General features: G+C 41.9%; 1 protein-coding gene across 1 annotated transcript in view; it reads left to right on the top strand.

Annotated features, from left to right (window-relative positions):
- Nucleotides 1-5,405, top strand: part of TMTC1 (transmembrane O-mannosyltransferase targeting cadherins 1) — a 143,827-nt gene extending 138,422 nt beyond the window's left edge. Inside the window, exon 20 of the mRNA XM_058804849.1 lies at nt 194-5,405. Within this exon, the coding sequence (XP_058660832.1) occupies nt 194-334 (141 nt within the window). The 3' untranslated portion in view covers nt 335-5,405. The remainder of the gene's footprint in view (nt 1-193) is intronic.
- Nucleotides 5,406-16,887: the final 11,482 nt, after the last annotated feature.

The raw sequence follows: 16,887 nt of genomic DNA, 5'->3' as shown, positions 1-16,887 counted from the left end.
TCTTGCTGCGTGAGTTTCATCAAATTTAGGTCAACAGCACTTGGTGATCTGTTTCATAAAGAAATATTTTTGTAACCCAGCAATGTCAGGTTTTTTAAACTCTGTTTCCCCTGTGTCTCGTTTTTCACTTCACCCTGGGAACAAACTTTCTGTGTGGAATGTGAATGAGACCTAGCACCCATTTTCTTTGCAGGGGAGCTACATCACTGCCCGTGACTACTACGAGAAAGCCTTGCAGCTGGTTCCAAACAGCAAGCTGCTGAAGGAGAATCTGGCCAAGCTGGATCGCTTGGAGAAACGGTTTCAAGAAGTCCAGGAGAAAGACCAAACATAGCAATCAGTCACCAGCAGGAGGACACTCGTGCCCCTTGGAGAAGAGTGTGGTGGAAGCCTGTTGCTCAAAGTGATGCTGAAAGAGCTTTGATAGGACTCAGAATTAGGGAAGGCAAACTTTGAATGCATGCATAGGTTCAATCAAAGTTACAGGATCCTGTGGGATCATGGGATCCTTGGGTCCTGTGGGATGTGCTGGAGCATGAATGAAAACCTTCCTTTAATCAAGATTCATATCTAGGCTGTTCTAGTGACACCAGGAGAGTGGGTGGGACATGCACCTTCAGTATCTTGGTTGTCACCAGGGAAACCATGGAGACAAAGCACTCATCCATTGCAGCAGGGGTGAAAGAGCACCTCCTGTTCTCCACACACAGGCTCACCTCATCCATGTAGAGCACCAATGATGGGCTTCATTGCAAGTGCTGCAGACAGGAAGGATGGTCATAATGGTCACATAAAAAAGGTTCCAAGGGGTTAATGCTGATGAAATGGTGGTCGCTTTTACAGCTCCAAATGGGACTTGAAAATTATTCAAAAGAAAGAGGAAACTATTTAAATATCACCCTGGAAGGATGATTCTACAAGTAGGACAGATGATCCTTTGAGGGAAAACCTAGCCTGAATGTTTTATTCATTAGACAATAATTTTGTGGTAATTCAGGTTCATGATGTCACTTTTGTCAAATATCATATGGCTTTACCCTTTGCCCTCTCCCTCCAGGCCAAATAATTATTACTCTGAAAAAACTGAAGTGTCCAAAGGCAATGGGAAGCTCTAGGATTACTTGTCCTCCTACTCAGTCCCCAGTATGGAAAACAAACAATCTATCTAATCAATATAGGAGGTAAAGTAAAGCCACAGGGAGATTAGGGAACATTTCCTAGCCTGGAAAGGTACGAAGGAGGCTCTTTTATGGGTGTGCAGGGACAAAGCCCATTTATCATGGTGATAACACTGACAAAATACTTGGCCAAAGTGTTCTCACCACTCCCCTAAGAGATACAGAAAATGACCTATAGCTGATCAGTCGTAAATCTATATTTTTAAATACTGATGTGGGAAAACAGATTCTCTTCAGAACTGAGGCTTTTATTTTTGAGCTTTATTTATTTAACTTATAATAATCAAATAATTAATATATTTTCTCTGTTTTATACAAATTGGGCAATATCCCTCACAGCTGGCCACATGGTTGGGCATTGTGACTCATATTGTCTGAAGTTAGAAAAAGGGAGTACCAAGGAGGCGTGCTGGAATAATTCCTCTCATGATTCTAAGTGGCTGCAGAGCACTTTGGACCACACTGGCCCTGCAATAAGCAGCACTTCTGCTGCTTCCACTGGGGTTTGCACCAGTTCTCAGGGAGCATTAGTGGGATCTGCTTCCTGCCTTTGGGTTTGGACACTAGCGTTGGTCACCAGTTTGTTCCTCTTGCAGCACTAAACTGCTGGAAAAGTTGTTTTGTTTGAGCTTGACTGTGGCCCAGCAGCCCGGGGTCTGGCATTGTTAGTACAGTTCAGGTAGGTGTACAATGCCCAAAAAACCATCTGTCAGGAAAAGCCTGGCACTGCTGTGGTGCCCAGATTTAGCTGGCCATGGCACTTCAGCACTCTCCAAGTTCCCTCAGTGGGATGGCTCAGCCATGTGCTGGAGGTTGTGCTGGCTTCCTTTGACAAGCCTGGTGATAACAGTGTCTTGCTGCACAGGTGATGGTCAGGTTACTGATGAATTATTGATGTGACTCCAACTGTGTTTGGAGCTCCCAGATACAGTTGTCTGTGTCTGGGTTTATGGACCTGCCAGAGCCATGGCTGTGCATCCACTGAGACGAGGCTGGATGGGCCTCACTGGCCAAGGAGAGCAGCCAGCCACAGCTGGGCAGAAGTGAAAAACTGCTGGGGAGAAGAGGTGGCACCACGAGTGTTTGGGTTCTCTCTCTCCAAACCAGCTTCCAGGGGAGCACTGAGATCAGAACAAGCAAATTGCTTCACTGTTGAGTTTTCTGCTCCCAGCCCAAGCAGCCTACTTTACTTCATGGGGCCAGGGACAGGTTTGAGCTCCTGGGGCTGGCTCAGCACCCCTCCCTTGTTTTTTCACACAGCTGTTGTGGCTGTGGACTGGCTGAACTCACATGAACTCACTGCAGGTCCCCAGGGCAAGTGCTCTGCTGGCTGCCTTGCACACAGTAGATCTGCACACCCCTGGGCTGCCAGGATGGCCTGGAGGAGGTGGCATCATGCCAGCACAGTGCCATGGGATGGGGACACCAAAGCTTAGATGGCCTCTGACAGCAGTCAGCTCCCCAACAGGCATTGCAAGGTCGTAGATGGTTCTTTGCTGGGATATTCAGAGGTAGCTGGACCAGAAATCTCTGTGCCTGTCCCCAAGGTGAGCCTGTCTTTGGGACAGCTCCCCAAAGGCCTGTGTGCCCAGGCTGGCTGTGCTGCAGTGAATTTGGGGCTGGCAGAACAGTGTTTGGTGCTGCCCTGACAGGGGTACCATGCAAAGCCCCCAGGGAGGAAGCACCTGCAGAGTGCTCCAGCAGCCAGCTGAAGGTCAGTGGGTAGCATGGGGGGAGATGTGCCTCCTTTAAAAATGTGTATCAGCTATAAACTTTGCCTCAAAAGATAGATTAAATAAATACTATATAGTTTGTGGCTTTAAATAGTGGCCAATGAAACATATTTTTTCAAATGCAGAAGTTGTATTTTTTATAGCAATGCTTTGTGAGGGGGAAGACTTAGTTTTATGTTTTTAACTTCAGCATAAATCTTAGTTTGTCTTTCCTGAGAGACCTGGTAGAAATTACTGTCTCCTGCTTGTCCTAAAACCTGATCAAAGCCATCCTGACCTCCTAAAACTTGTGTATGTATAGAAGCGTAATGCAGCTTTGGATGCCCCCCTCCCAGATCCTGGAGAAGGATTGATTACCATTTGTGCAACACTGTCTTACTTGCAGAAAATGGAGAAAGATGCCCCAGTAAGGGAGGTGGTTTGTTGGAAGGCAAGGCATATCCACTTGCCTGAACCAGGCTGATAATGAACATAGCCAGGGATTTTAATGCCAGTTGCAGCAGTTTGCATTTCCGTGCCCAAAGGCTGGCCCTCCACACCTTGGAGCTGGGTTTGTAGTTCTGCAGAGAGGAGAGCTTGATAATGAACCCCACGTTCCTGGACCAGCACTTTATACCCCATCTATGCAGGATGACAGGCTGCAAACTGGCAGCAGACTGGGAGAATGGCTCAGAGCATGGGCTGCCAAAGCAGTTAAACCCCTGTGAAGCTCTGAGCTGACTCCCTGTCCTGTTGGCACCCATGCTGATGCCCTGTGTTTCTTCAGGGCAATCATGTCAAAGGTTTACTGCAGGCAGAGAAGAACAGAGTATGATATGAGATGGTTACCTACACCAACATGGAATGCTATTGTGCAAGGTAAATCAAGCAACTTACCTTGTGATAACTTTATATTATCCTAATTAATCATAGGAAATGTTCTCTTCCTCCAGCATCACACAGCTTCTAAAACAAGGAGTTATAAATACATTGTTTTCTACCAGTTCCAGTGCTCAGCATGGTTTGCAGAGATTGCAGATTAACAAATGGCTGCAGATCTGCCTGGTGGGGGAGAGTTCATGCTCTCTGCAAGTTGCATTGGATAAACCTCAGTGCTCACTAATTTTAAAGCAGAGAATTAATGGAAAGCTGGTTAAACAGGACTTTGATGTACTCACTGTACATTTTAATCCTAAATGAGAAACATAATAATTGTGTTGCTTTTTCCTTTCCCCATGGATAATATTTGCAGCTGATGGATTTTATTTTATTGCTTATTTAAATTCCAGTGTTCTCTGCTTCCATCCCTTTTCTGTCCCCCAGGATAAATAATGCATTGGGGGGTATTTTCTTTCTCTCATGGACTTCTTGGACTAGATTTTCCTACAAATGTGCAGGCAATTTGTTTTGGCCAAACAGTAAGTGAATGCAGCAGTGCAAATGGCCTTCATTCCAGAGGAGGACAAGGGGCTGGGCATGCATGCATGGGAGTAGAAAGATGTATAAGTCAAAAAAATTCAAAATACAGAGGCTAACTTGCAGGCGAGGCTGGATGCCCCTAAAATTATCTAAAAACTGTTTCTGTAACTCTCCACAGTTACAGAAATCAGGCCTGATATGGTGTACAATATTGGTGAAAGAAGATAATGGTCAGTCTAATTTATTAATTAAGCAATTTAGAATATTATTATATGGTCTTCTGCCCCACTTGTCCTCCAGCTCATTGAAACAGCTGGTGTATGCTTAAGTCTCTTCAATCTTTATGTGATTAAGTTGACCAAGTGCTCAATTTCTATCTTTCATATATGCAATTATGCACAATCTTTCAAAAAATTAGCCCTTAGAGGGCTTTTCCCCCAACCTTCAGTCTCTTGCAGCAATTTCAAAATGCACCATTTTGCTTTCATGTACATTTAAGCCCAGCAGCAAAAGAGAAAAAAAAAAAAAAAAGAAAAAGAAAAAAAACAGCGCTTGGCATTCACTGGTGTTTTAATGTGGCAAAGTTGCTTCAGGTAACCTTGATAACTTTTGCAAAAGTTCATTGCCATGTTTGTACTGACTTGCTGAGAATTTTTTCTTCTGGAAAATACCCCCAGTGGTATCCTCTGTAAAAGTTACAGCTGTAACACAACTGTATTACTGTAGAAATCTCTGCCTGAAGTGGATGTCACACTGCGTGTTCCTCTCATGCAGAAGTTGTTTGCATTGCCTGTTGTTCATATGGTTCTTATTTCTGTATCTAATTTTTTAAATTAGCTGTGCATATCTTTTTAAGAAAGAAGAAAACCAACCAAACAAAAACAAAACCACAAGAAAACAGCCTGTGGATTGGAAATATTTTAAAAATAAATTCACTCTTAGCAGCAGCTGGATGTATGTCAGTGATGCAGGAATTTGCAAAGTCTTTGCTTTTTTCACGGTGGGATTTATGGCTAGATTTCACATCAAGGAGTTATGCTCCAAGTCTTTGCAGAAGAAAATGTATGTAAATGTCTATTTTATATAAAAAGTAAGAAAAGCAGGTGCTGTGCCTGGTTTTGTTCTTTTTCTTTAGGACCAGCCATGAACACATTGTTCTGGAGGTGGAAGGGCCGAAGTTTCTTACTCCACTTGACTTATATTTTATTTTACATGCTCTGAATTCCAGGTTATTGGTCATGTAGGAGCAACTGTGCAGCATATGTGTTTGAGTCTGGGCATATAAAAACATTGGAGCAGGCATTTTGTGGAGCCTGAGCATGAGAAAAGACGTGGGCTGGTGCTCACACAGCCTTGATGATTGAACATGTTATAGTGACATAAACTCTTCATGTCAGACTTTATGCCTCTGTCAGGAATGTGTCAAACAAATCCACAGAGTGCAAAGAGAAAAAAACTGAGATTAAAAAGAAACTAATTTTGTTGTAAATCCCTTCTTCCTGGCACACATTCCTAGATGCTCCTGCGTGCTTCCAGGGTTTGAGTTCACTTGGGATAGTAATGGTGATAAACACTTCTATTGAAAATGGAGCTGAAAGAGAATCAATAGCCCTGAACACATGCCATGGTGTTTCCTGCCATCCTGGTGTGTCCAAAATGCCCTGTAGCATGAAGGGGAGTGATGACAGTGATGGGGGGGGGGACATGAGATCCTGCTGCTGCCCATGGAAACAGGCAGCAAACTCCAAACAGGTGAGACATGGTGAGAGAGCCTCCAAACCCAGGTGTGCTGCAGCCCTGCAGCCTCAGCTGCTAACACTGATTGACAGCACAGCCATTAAAAGGGCTCATCAGCTGAGTGGTTCCTCCTGTGAGAGGTGGAGCTCCAGCACTGGTCACTTTTCCTGAGCTGTGGTGGGAGCAGGACTCCTCTGCTTGTGTGCCACCTTCTTCTTCTATGTGGTGAGTCCTGTCTGTGGGCTGCGGGGAGGTGAGCCCCAGTGTGGGGTTTATGGTGGTGACCATTGGTGTTATCTGCTCTTTTGAGGTACCAAAAAGGTGAAAGTAGCCAGTCAGTGTCACAGGTTGGTGTATTTGCCCTGGTGAGGGGTTTTTAGGCTGCCTTTGCGGTAGCTGTGTGGGGACTGGGAGCCTCTTGTACCCTCTCTGTGTAGGTGCTACTTACCACAGCCCTCCTTGGCTGCTGAGGTGAGTGTGACCCATTCCCTGTGCAGCCTACCCTGAAAGAAAGACAAATAGTTTGGTCCTGCTGAGCTTGGGAACTGCTCTCCCTGGGGCACCAGGTCAAACCCTTCATGCACATCCCCCTGCAGTGGCTAATGTACTCATAACTCCCTGTCTGGTCTGTTCTACACCCATGTGAAAATTCATGTCTTTTAGGTGGGAGAGGGAAATAGGCACTAGATAAGTTGTGAAGTGGTTCAAGCCAGGCAGGAGAATGATGATGTTCAGGGTAACTTGCTCCTGGTAATGAAGCCAGTGCTAAAAACAGATGTCCTGCTGAGGTAAGAGATGGGCTAACCAGCTAACTGCAGTTCCTCTCACCCTGCTTCTGTATGGTGCTGCTCCTGCTGCTGATGTTATTTCTCTCACCACCTAAGGGAATGGTGTTTTCTCCACCACTGACCATCTTGATAAAGTTTGTTTATTTTCTGCTTCACTAGTGGACTTGCTGCTCTAGCAATAATCACCACAGTCTCTCGTTTTAAAAGCCAGTCAGCACCAAGCACTAGGGAGAGTTTGGTCCAGGTCAGTGGCTTAGAAAATTGTGCCTGGGCTTTGCAGTGGTCAGGTGCTTTGAGGACAGAGAGAGAGGTTGGTCTGAACAGGGCAGCAAGCAGCTGAGCCCCTCTACAGCCTGGAATGCTGCAGGAGTTGTGCAGGGATCCCCAGAACCTTGTGGGATGAGTCCTGCTGGTCACTGCTGAGCTCAAAGAGTGTTTGGTGGTCTGGGTAGCAGAGGGAGTTGTGGGCTCCTTGGTGCTCTAGTGCTCTCATAAGTGGTGTGAGAAACTGGGGTGCTTTTTGCCAACCTTCCTCATACAGCATCACCTCCAAGCCTACACAGAGGGCATCAGCTCCAAAGTTAGGGAGTGGTATCGCTTTGGATCCAGTCTCAGTCTTGTGGTGACTCTAGTGAATTATTCCAGGCTCTCACCCAAACAGAGTGTGAGTACCTCCTAAACCATGACGTGTGGGGGTACCAGTTGTTGGTTTCTCTGGGTCTGGATTGAAGGCACTTGAGACAGTAATTCATGTTTGGACTCAGGTGTTGATTATTTCTTATCAGTAAAACAGTCTCACTACTGTGAGCTTTTCATTAGAAGGCACAAAATGGCCAACAATCTCTTGTTACAAGGTCTTTCAAGACTAAACTATCCAATCAAGAACTGTCAGCTGGATTATTTTCCCTTTTAACCCAATAACTGATCCCACAGAGCTGCAATGCAGACTTTTCTGCCCAATTACAAAATGCCACCCAAACCCATGAAGAAGAAGGAGGAAGAAGAAGCATGAAGGAGAAACCCAGGATGACACCCTGTGCCCTCCATCTTGCTTCTATCCACAACATACTCCAAATCCCAAAACCTAAATTTCTCCCCAAGTGATACACCTACACTACTCTCTATAAGCTATTTCACACTTCTGTGGATTCCAGTCTATCTTGAAGTGTAGGAAACTTTGTCCATGAATGAGGGTCAAAGTCAGTGCTGCCCTGGGGGTCAGGGCACCCCAGAGCAGACAGAGAAATATTCCCAGTGCCCTGGGTTTCCACAATGAGCATTGCATTGCCTATGTTTGTGTGGCTGGGACAAGCCATCTTATCCCTTGACTTGGGAGAGGCAGGGGACCCCTCCTCTAGGCATCACACAGGAGGGATTCAAGAGTGATTTTTAGAGAGTGTAGACACAGGCCAGCTGAAAGGAGTGAAGGAAGAGCTGCTGTCCTCAGCAGGGGGGGAGCCAGAGGCCTGACACAAGCCCTGTCCCCCAGCCTGGAGAAGCAGACCTCCAGCTGGCAGGGGAAATTGCAATTCTTCTTTTCCTTGTGTCCCAGGTGCTGGAGATCACTTCTGCTGTGTGATCCTGGTGGTGATGGCTGTGTTCTGGGCTGGCCCAGAGGAGCAGCACCCCTTGCTCCCCCATCCAGCACGGGTCTGCCAGCCTGTCACTGTCACTCTGTGTGTCACTCCCTGCTAGGGAGGACTGGAGGCATTTTCCCTAGAAAACATAGGTGGGATTGTCACAGATTTATCTCCAGCTGCACATTCAGTGAAGCATCAAAGCCTTAATCAGAGCCAGCTGTCCCTAAATCAAACTGTCCCCATGCTCCCTGCCCACATTGCTGAGGCACTGCTGGTGCCAAAAGGGATGGAAGGAACCTCCTTGGGGTGTGGGCCAGAGCAAAGATGGAAGGAAGGAAGCTGTGTCTCCTCTGTGGTCCAGAGCAAAGATGGAAGGAAGGAAGCTGTGTCTCCTTGGGGTGTGGGCCAGAGCAAAGATGGAAGGAAGCTGTGTCTCCTTGGGGTGTGGGCCAGAGCAAAGCTGAGCCTGAGGGCTGGGCCAGCTCCCTTCAGGGACATCTCAGATGGTGACTTCACTGGCATAGGTTAAGTACTTCAGGCATGGAAGCTTTTAAAAATAAACTTAGAGAGGTCTGGTGATGTCATTACAACCTGCTTCACTTCTTAATTTTGTTAGTCCCAGGTGAAATTCATTAAGAAAAATTAGGCTACTGGATGAACTCTAAATTTGGGTTTTTTTCTGGCTGTGCACACACACATGATGAAAGTACCTGACGGGAGAGCTCAGCTTTGCACACATCAGCTTCTTCTACAGAGCTGCAATTTCTCTCTGTTTTTGTTGATCTCCATGGAATTGCCTTCAGCAATTCCAGCACTCAGCCTGCAGCTCAAGCTGGAGTATCTTGGTTGAGGCAAATTTGGGAGAAAGCTTCTGAAGGGTTCCTCTAGAAAGCAGAGTCAAGGGGCCTCTCTCTCAATTGCTTGGGGAAGATATTTCCTTGGGGAAAAGTGGAAAAATCTGTTTATTTAAAGGCAAAGCGTTCACTAGCACGAAAAGAAAAGAACAATATTAAACAATAAAACTTCTTGCTGCTCTAAAAGAGATGACAAACTCAGAAAGTCTCATTTGTGCAACGTTCTACTTTTTACCTCTATATTGTTAATTTCCTACTAAAACTAATAGATATTTGAACTTTGTAAGCACATACATTATATACACATATATATTATATAATATATATTATATAGTTATATATAGATAATGGTAGTAATATTTAGTAAATAGTGATGTTTATATATGGTTTTTACTTAATAATTATATTTTTGAGGTATATATTGTGTTGTTTTATCTTTTTGTATTATTTACTATGTGTAACTTGGTTTTTGAGTAAGGATAACTTTATGAATGGGTTTGTCTGTGTTTAAGGTAGAACTGATTTAAATTGATTTTTTAAATACATTTTTGATATGTATTATTGAGATTTAGTTTTTGTTTATTGTATATAGGGGTTTAGGTTGGATAGGGTTTGTTTGGTTGGTGGAACTTTGGGCATTAATTAAGTAGGTGGCTTTTTTTAATTTCTGAAAGACATTTTATTGAATGTTTTAAAAGTGGTTTTTAATTAATTGTATTTTTATTTTGTTTGTAGTTGGTGTATGGTAGGGGATATGACACGCTTCATGTAATAGTTTCTAGTTTAGGTGTCAATGAGGTTGTTTTTGAAATGAGTTTCATTGTTTGCTTTAATTTTTTAGGGGCATTATGCTTTTAAAGGATTTGTTTTTGAAAGTTCAGGATGGTGTTATGGGGTGTAGTGTGAGGTCCAGGGGAGGTTTTGAGTTATTTTGTGGAGGTTTTTATAATTGCGAGCATGGAATGATTGTTTTGGTGTGTTTGGAAAAGTGCAATGGAATTAATTAGCTCAGCTTTTTTGCATTTCTATTTAGGTTATTGGTTATTATAATCTAGGGGTTTGAATTGCTTGGTTTGTTTGATGGCAGTATATGTTTTATAGTTAAGGATAATTTGAGAAATATGGTTTAGAGTTAGATTTTTTGGTTTTGTGCTTGCTTATAAGGAGCATTTTTATTTTGATCATTTGAGGTACTATGAGTTTGTTGAGTTAGGAATAATTTCTGGTGTTTTTATTTAAGTTTATTTTTGACAGTTATTTTTGTATTTTGATTTGGTTTTTTGGTGTTTTTTATAGGTTGTATTTTTGGGGCCAAGGGTATTTTTGTGGTGGATTTTTATAGGTAGTTTTTTTGTTTTAGTAGTAATATTTTCTTACTTTTTACTAGTTTAAATTGGTTTTTTGTGTGGTTAATTAGCTTTTTTTAAATCGAGTATTAGTTATTATCTATGAATTAGTGTAGAGTTAGAGTTTTGGCTTTTTTAAAGTAATGTTTAGGGTTAGTTGAATGGTTTTTAGTTTAGTGAGTTGACTTGATTTATTTTTTCTTTTAGTGGTTTTTGTAACTTGTTGTGTTGGGTTGTATATGTTTTTTTTTTAATATTTTATTTTCATAATGTGACCAGAGCTATTAGTAAAAAGAGTGTAATTTGGTTTTTTTGTTGGTTGTATGGTGGAGGTTTTTTTAGTATGTGTTATTTGTTTTTTTTGTTGATGAGATTAAAGTTTTTTGTTTTAGGCTAATTTGTAATTATTATTAAATTTTTTGGGTGATTTAGTTTTTAACATGGGTGTGTGGTGTGCTGAGGGTGATTGATTTGTTTTATGTGCTATTAGTGGTGTGGTGAGCAGAGGGAATTTTGGTTTTGAATATTTCCTTTACGACTGCCAGTTGGGCTGTCAGAAGGTGTTGTGTTTTAGTGCTGATTATTTTTAAAGTGGTTTGGATTATTTATAGGTTGCTATTTTTTTAATTGGAGAGTAGTTGATTTTAGATATTTTTTAATTTTGATTTTAAAATTGTAGCGGTCGATTTTGAGTTTTTCAGTGTTTTTTGTTAAAGATTTTAGGCTACATGATGGTTTTTGGTTGTAGAGTGAGTTTTTTCTATTTGGTTTGGGTTTCATTGCATTCAGGGCTGTTGTAGGAAGGATTTTTTGTTTGATTTGGGTGCAGGTTTGTTGTTGTTTAGGGTTTTATTGGAAAGTGGCTCTTTTGTGGTTGATTAGGTAGAGAGGGTTTATAATGTGGTTGTTTTTAGGAATGTGTATTTTTTAGGAGTTTAGGGTGTTTAGGAAAGTTTGTGCATTTTTTCTTGGTTGTTGAATATATTGTGATTTTGTTGATGATATTGGTAGGAATTGGATGCTGTTTGTTTTATTTTTAAGAATTGGGTTTTTTTGAGTTGATTAATTTGGTTTTTTGATGGTGAAATTGGCTTTTAGGAGAATTTGGGTCATTTCTTTAAACACTTTTGTTGTGTTTTTCATGTAATGATGTTATTGATGTATTGTAGATGTTTTGGCTTTATTTTTTAGCACAGTTTGAATTAGTTGATAGTAGATGGTAGGACTGTGTTTTTATTTTTGGGGTGGTTTGTTTTAGGTGTAATGCACACTTTTTAATGTGAGGGTGAATTGAGGTGTGTATTTTGTTGTTAAAGGAATGGAGAAAAATGTATTGGCAATGTCAATAGTGGGGTATTGTGTTGTTTTGGACTTTAGTTTGTGTTGGAGTTTTAATGTGTTTGGTATAGCAGTATACAATGGTGGAGTTGTTTTATTTAAGGTATGATAGTTTATGGTTAATTTTTATTTTATTTTAGATTTGTGTATAGGTTAAATGGGGTTGTTGAAGGGTGAGTGGGTTTTGTTGACTTTTTTTCTTTCTTAGTTTATGGGTTATTTTGTGGATGAGGAGTATGGTGTTACGGGCATATTGAGTTAGGAATAATTTTTTGTGTTGTTAATTAAAGTTTATTTTAGATGGTATTGTAGATACAGTTATGGTATTTGAGTTGTACTGTTGGTGGTGTATTGTTAAGGTGGTAATTGGTATTTGTTCTTTTTTAATTGTTAGGAGTTTAATCGTAGATGGAGTTTTTGATAGTTTAGGTAGGGTATTTAATTGTTTAATGTTTTTTGGTTTGAGTTGTTATTTAAAATGTTTATTTGTGCTTTTGAAATACTTATTTTGGAAGAAGTTTATGTTTAAAATGTGTGGGGTTTTGGGGCATTTATAATAGGGTGTTTTTACCACTTTCTTGGGCCACATGTTGAGCACCAAAAAGTGTATTTGTCTTGGTCTGGGCAAATTTGGAGCAGTCTGGTGATGTCATTACAACCTGCTGGGGATACAGGCATCCTCAGTTCACCCCAGGGCATGGAGTCAGGAAAGCTGTACCACCTGGGATTTCTCCCATTAATTGCCTACCTGCCAGAAGAGCCTGAGGTAATGCATTTAGGGTCTCGTCTTACTGAGAAACATTCTTTTTTTGATGTCTTCTATGTAGCCTGAAGAGTTGTGTGCATGTGTGGAGTTTGTCCCACTGACCAGGAGAGCTCAGTGGATGCTCTGCAGCTCAGATTTGGTTTTGGAGCCTGGAGGGCAGCCCTGTGCTGCTGTGTGCTGTCCTCCTCTCTGGGAAAGGGGAGCAGAGGCAGACTCCATCTCTTGTTCATCCTTGAGTCACTGAATGCTAGTCACTCAGGAGAGGAAAGTCCTTTTTGGCACAGCTTTCCAAGTCTGCTCCAGGGTGTGGAAATCTCCATGTGACTGTGGTTCTTCTGAGTGTCTTAGCCACTCATTATAAATGGGTTTGTCTCTCAAGGACCCTGCTCACTGAGCAGGCATGCAGAAAAGCATTTCTGAGGCAGGAGGAGACCCAGTGCTGCAACTACCCTATCACTCTTAGGAGTCACATTGGATTCTGTACTTTAAATGCAAGACCAGCTTCACAAGCCTTGCTAAAGACTTCCTAATGGGCAGGGACAGTGATATAAGGGGCCTCTTTGCCAGCCCTTTTATAACCCATTATATTGTAATTGCAGACTGGTCATCTTCACATCTGTTTCTTGCTCAACTTGAGCTTCCTTTTTGAAGACTAATGTTAAATAATGAGAAAGTAGCTGTGGTATAACAATTTCAATGTACAAGATTAACCTTCATAATGAGGCACCTCCTTGTCGCCATGATATTTTCTGAAAAATCCTTTCCTTAGGATTTTTTCTCCTGAGAAGCTGAGAAGCCTCAGAAACAAAATGTAAGCAATGGTTATCTGCTGCTGTGGAATGCAGCAGGTGCATCTGTGATTGGCTCATGTGGTTGTTTCTAATTAATGGCCAATCACAGTGAGTTGGCTTGGACTCTTGGTTTGAGACACAAGCTCTTATCCATTCCTTCTTTTTCTATTCTTAGCTAGCCTTCTGATGAAATCCTTTCTTCTATTCTTTTAGTTTAGTTTTAATATAATATATATCATAAAATAATAAATCAAGCCTTCTGAGACCTGGAGTCAGATCCTCATCTCTTCTCTCTTCCTCGGACCCCTATGAACACGGTCACACCTCCTTGTTTCTGTATTCCATGCAAATCTGGCCAGTGCTTTTTCTCTCCACTGTTCTGCTGTCAGTGCTCTTGCTGTGCTCCCATTCCTGCAGCATTTGCATTGCCAGGCAGTCCTGGTGTCAGACTTTGCTGGGAAGCATGGGAGCTTTCCATTCCCAGTAAACAGCCCCCTGGGATTAAGGCTGAGCTGTGCCATTACTGGGTCTGTTACTTATGGCTGGAAGTGATTAGAAAATGAAAGTAAGGTTTTCCCTGAGTGGGAAAAAGATAAATCTTAATTTACTTGAAGGCATTGAAGCAAAGGCTCATGCTGAACCCTTGATGCCTTGATTCAAAACGCTCGAAGCCACACTTCAGGGGCAGGCAGCCACAGGAAAGTGAGTGCCTGCCAGGCTGCCTGGACTTGCCATCTCCAGAGGATGCATGGGTGAAATAGCCTGGTGGTAATTCAGTAATTCAACTACTGGACTTTTTTTGTCCCACCCTGCACTAAAACTCTGCATCCCTAGAGGAGGGTAAATGCCTTTGCTAAAGATGGGACCCACTGTTCATCTGATCATTGGGTAACTGCCCTCACAGTGGGTGTGTCTACTAAACTGCTAAAAGAAATGCTGAATGGAAGCCCTGCTGGAGCTGATTGCACTGAGTTTAACTGTGACATTATATTGCTTATAAAATATGCAGAAAAACTGTAATGGCCACACTCTTGTCTAGTGTTAATTTAAGCTACGTGTAGCTGTCTAAAACCACCATAAAGCTCTTGGATGTAGGGCTCTGCTTATCTCCTTAAATGCACCAATAACAAAATTAGGAGGCTTTATGGGGCCAGAAAGACTTGGCAATCAGTTCCCATTGCTTTTAAGGCTTCTCACGTGTCTTTTAGGATCCCAGACTGCAGGTAACCAAAGCTGAGCTTGATGTTTCAAGGTCAAAAATGGCATGGAGGCTCTGTGAGCACCAAGGTGAAGCATTGTTACTGAGCTGGCAGCAATGCAATCTGCTGGCACCTCTCCTGGCAGCTCTGAGCTTCCCAGGTATAAACAGTGGCTTGATGGATAGCAGGTGAAACAAGAAATGCATTTATCCATTTGAGAGAACTCCCAGATTTTGCAGCTGGAGGTCAGGGAATCCTCTGCATTGCTGCTGATGTGAAACTAGCCTAGCTGAAAGCCAGCCCCAGAAGGCTATTCTTAGAAGGCTATTTTATGTTATGTTATGTTATTTCTTAATTATTTTTATTATATTTATTTTTAACTTTAATTTTTTAAAATTTTTAAATTTCATTTTTAATTTAATGTTTCATTTTGAAATTTTTATTTTATTTTTTATTTCTTAATTGAATTTAATTGAATTTATTAATTTTTGATTTTAAAATTTGTCTTATTTTCAGTTTTTAAAGTTTTTTATTATTTTATTTTATTTATTTTATTTTAAATGTTTTAAAATTTTATTTTATTTTATTATTTTATTTTATTTATTTTATTTTTAAATTGTATTTATTTTATTTTTTACTTTTAAAAATGTTTTTATTTTAAAATTTTTTCTTTTTAATATTTTTTTATTTTATTTTATTTTTGTTAAATTTTATTTATTTTATTTTTTATTTTTTAAAATTTTTATTTCATTTTATTTTATTTCATTTTATTTTATTTCATTTTATTTTATTTCATTTTATTTTTGTTACTGAAAGCCAGCCCCAGATCCCAGGGCAGGACCACACTGCAGGGTTGCAGACTCAGTGTCCCCTCAGTCATGCCTTTAATTCTTATTGAAGTAGCACAGTTGGTTTAATTCTTGTCCTAGGCTTTGATTAATTGTCCCAGTAGTTTATCCCTCGGGATCTGTGCTCTGGCTCTGCCTGTGTTGCTTTGTGCTGTGTGTCCTTGTGCTCCCCTCTTATGAAGGTGCTGTTTCCTTCTCAGGTAGCTGCTGGAAAGCCATAGGTTTCCCGTGGCCACAGCCCTGGGTTATTAGCTAGCCATGGGCTACAAGGGTGTTGCCCACCAAGGAAAAACTGAATTAACTCCTGCTTCCAGTATTCTGCAGGCAAAGGCAGAGGCTATGGAGGCAGCTTCAGGGTGTTAGTGTGTCTTGGTTTGGAAAGACAGGTGTCTGCTAAGGAAGGCAGGAGCCTCCCCTGAAATGGAAAAATATAAACCCCCTCCCTTCGAATTGTTATAAATCTGAAATTAAGGGGGTCTCTCAGGCAAAAATATGGAAACAGGAATAACAGTTCTTTACTAGGGAAGAAAATAAAAGGATAAAATAAACAATGCAGTAAACCAAAACAGCACTGACAGAATCAGAACGCAACCTGACACCTTGTGGGTCAGGGTGTTGGTAGCAGTCCAATTGGAATTGTGGCTGCAGTCCTCCTGGAGTGTCAGGTGTGGTTCTGTTAGAGCAGGGGGGATCTGTAAAAGGGTATAGTCTTCCTCTGAAGATCCAGTGGAAGAAGAGGCAGCTGTTCCTCTGGGAAATCCAGTGGAGAAGCCGTGCTGGTGTTTCAGAATCTCCAGATTATATCCAGTTAGGAATGCTTGGCTCCTCCCCCTGGGCAGAGCATCTCCCAATGGGATGCTGTAGCTCTTATCAGCCATGCAGTGACATTCAATAGGCTGTTATCAGCAGGTGTCTTCCAGAGGGAGGAGTGGTTTTGGAAGAGATAAGGAAAACTGCCCACTTAACAGAAGACAGCTGCCATTCAGATGGCAAAGAGAATACAATTTGCTCAGCAATCCAGTACATAGAGTTAAGGATGTGGTATGAGTCTCTAACTTCCTTATCTTTTCAGGGGCATTCCCTGTGTCTCCTAGAGACAGGAAGGGCTGAAGCCAACTGGCTGTGAGTGCCTGTGGCCATCAGATGGCAGATCAGCCGACACAGTCTGACAGCCTGTCCCTGTCATGTCCCAAAGCACTGGCTGAGGTGGCAATAGCCTTACAGCTTGGCCATAGGGGCAGGAGCAGGGGCTGTAGGACCAGAGAAATGTTCACTTCAGGGCTCAGACATCCTGGTGGGCAATGAGGAAGGCTGTCTGTGTGCTGTGCTCT

The sequence above is a fragment of the Ammospiza caudacuta genome, chromosome 5, assembly GCF_027887145.1.
Source record: "Ammospiza caudacuta isolate bAmmCau1 chromosome 5, bAmmCau1.pri, whole genome shotgun sequence".
In the NCBI taxonomy this organism is placed as follows: domain Eukaryota; kingdom Metazoa; phylum Chordata; class Aves; order Passeriformes; family Passerellidae; genus Ammospiza; species Ammospiza caudacuta.
Note: the sequence above shows the minus strand (reverse complement) of the source record. Positions and strands in the feature narration are given on the sequence as shown.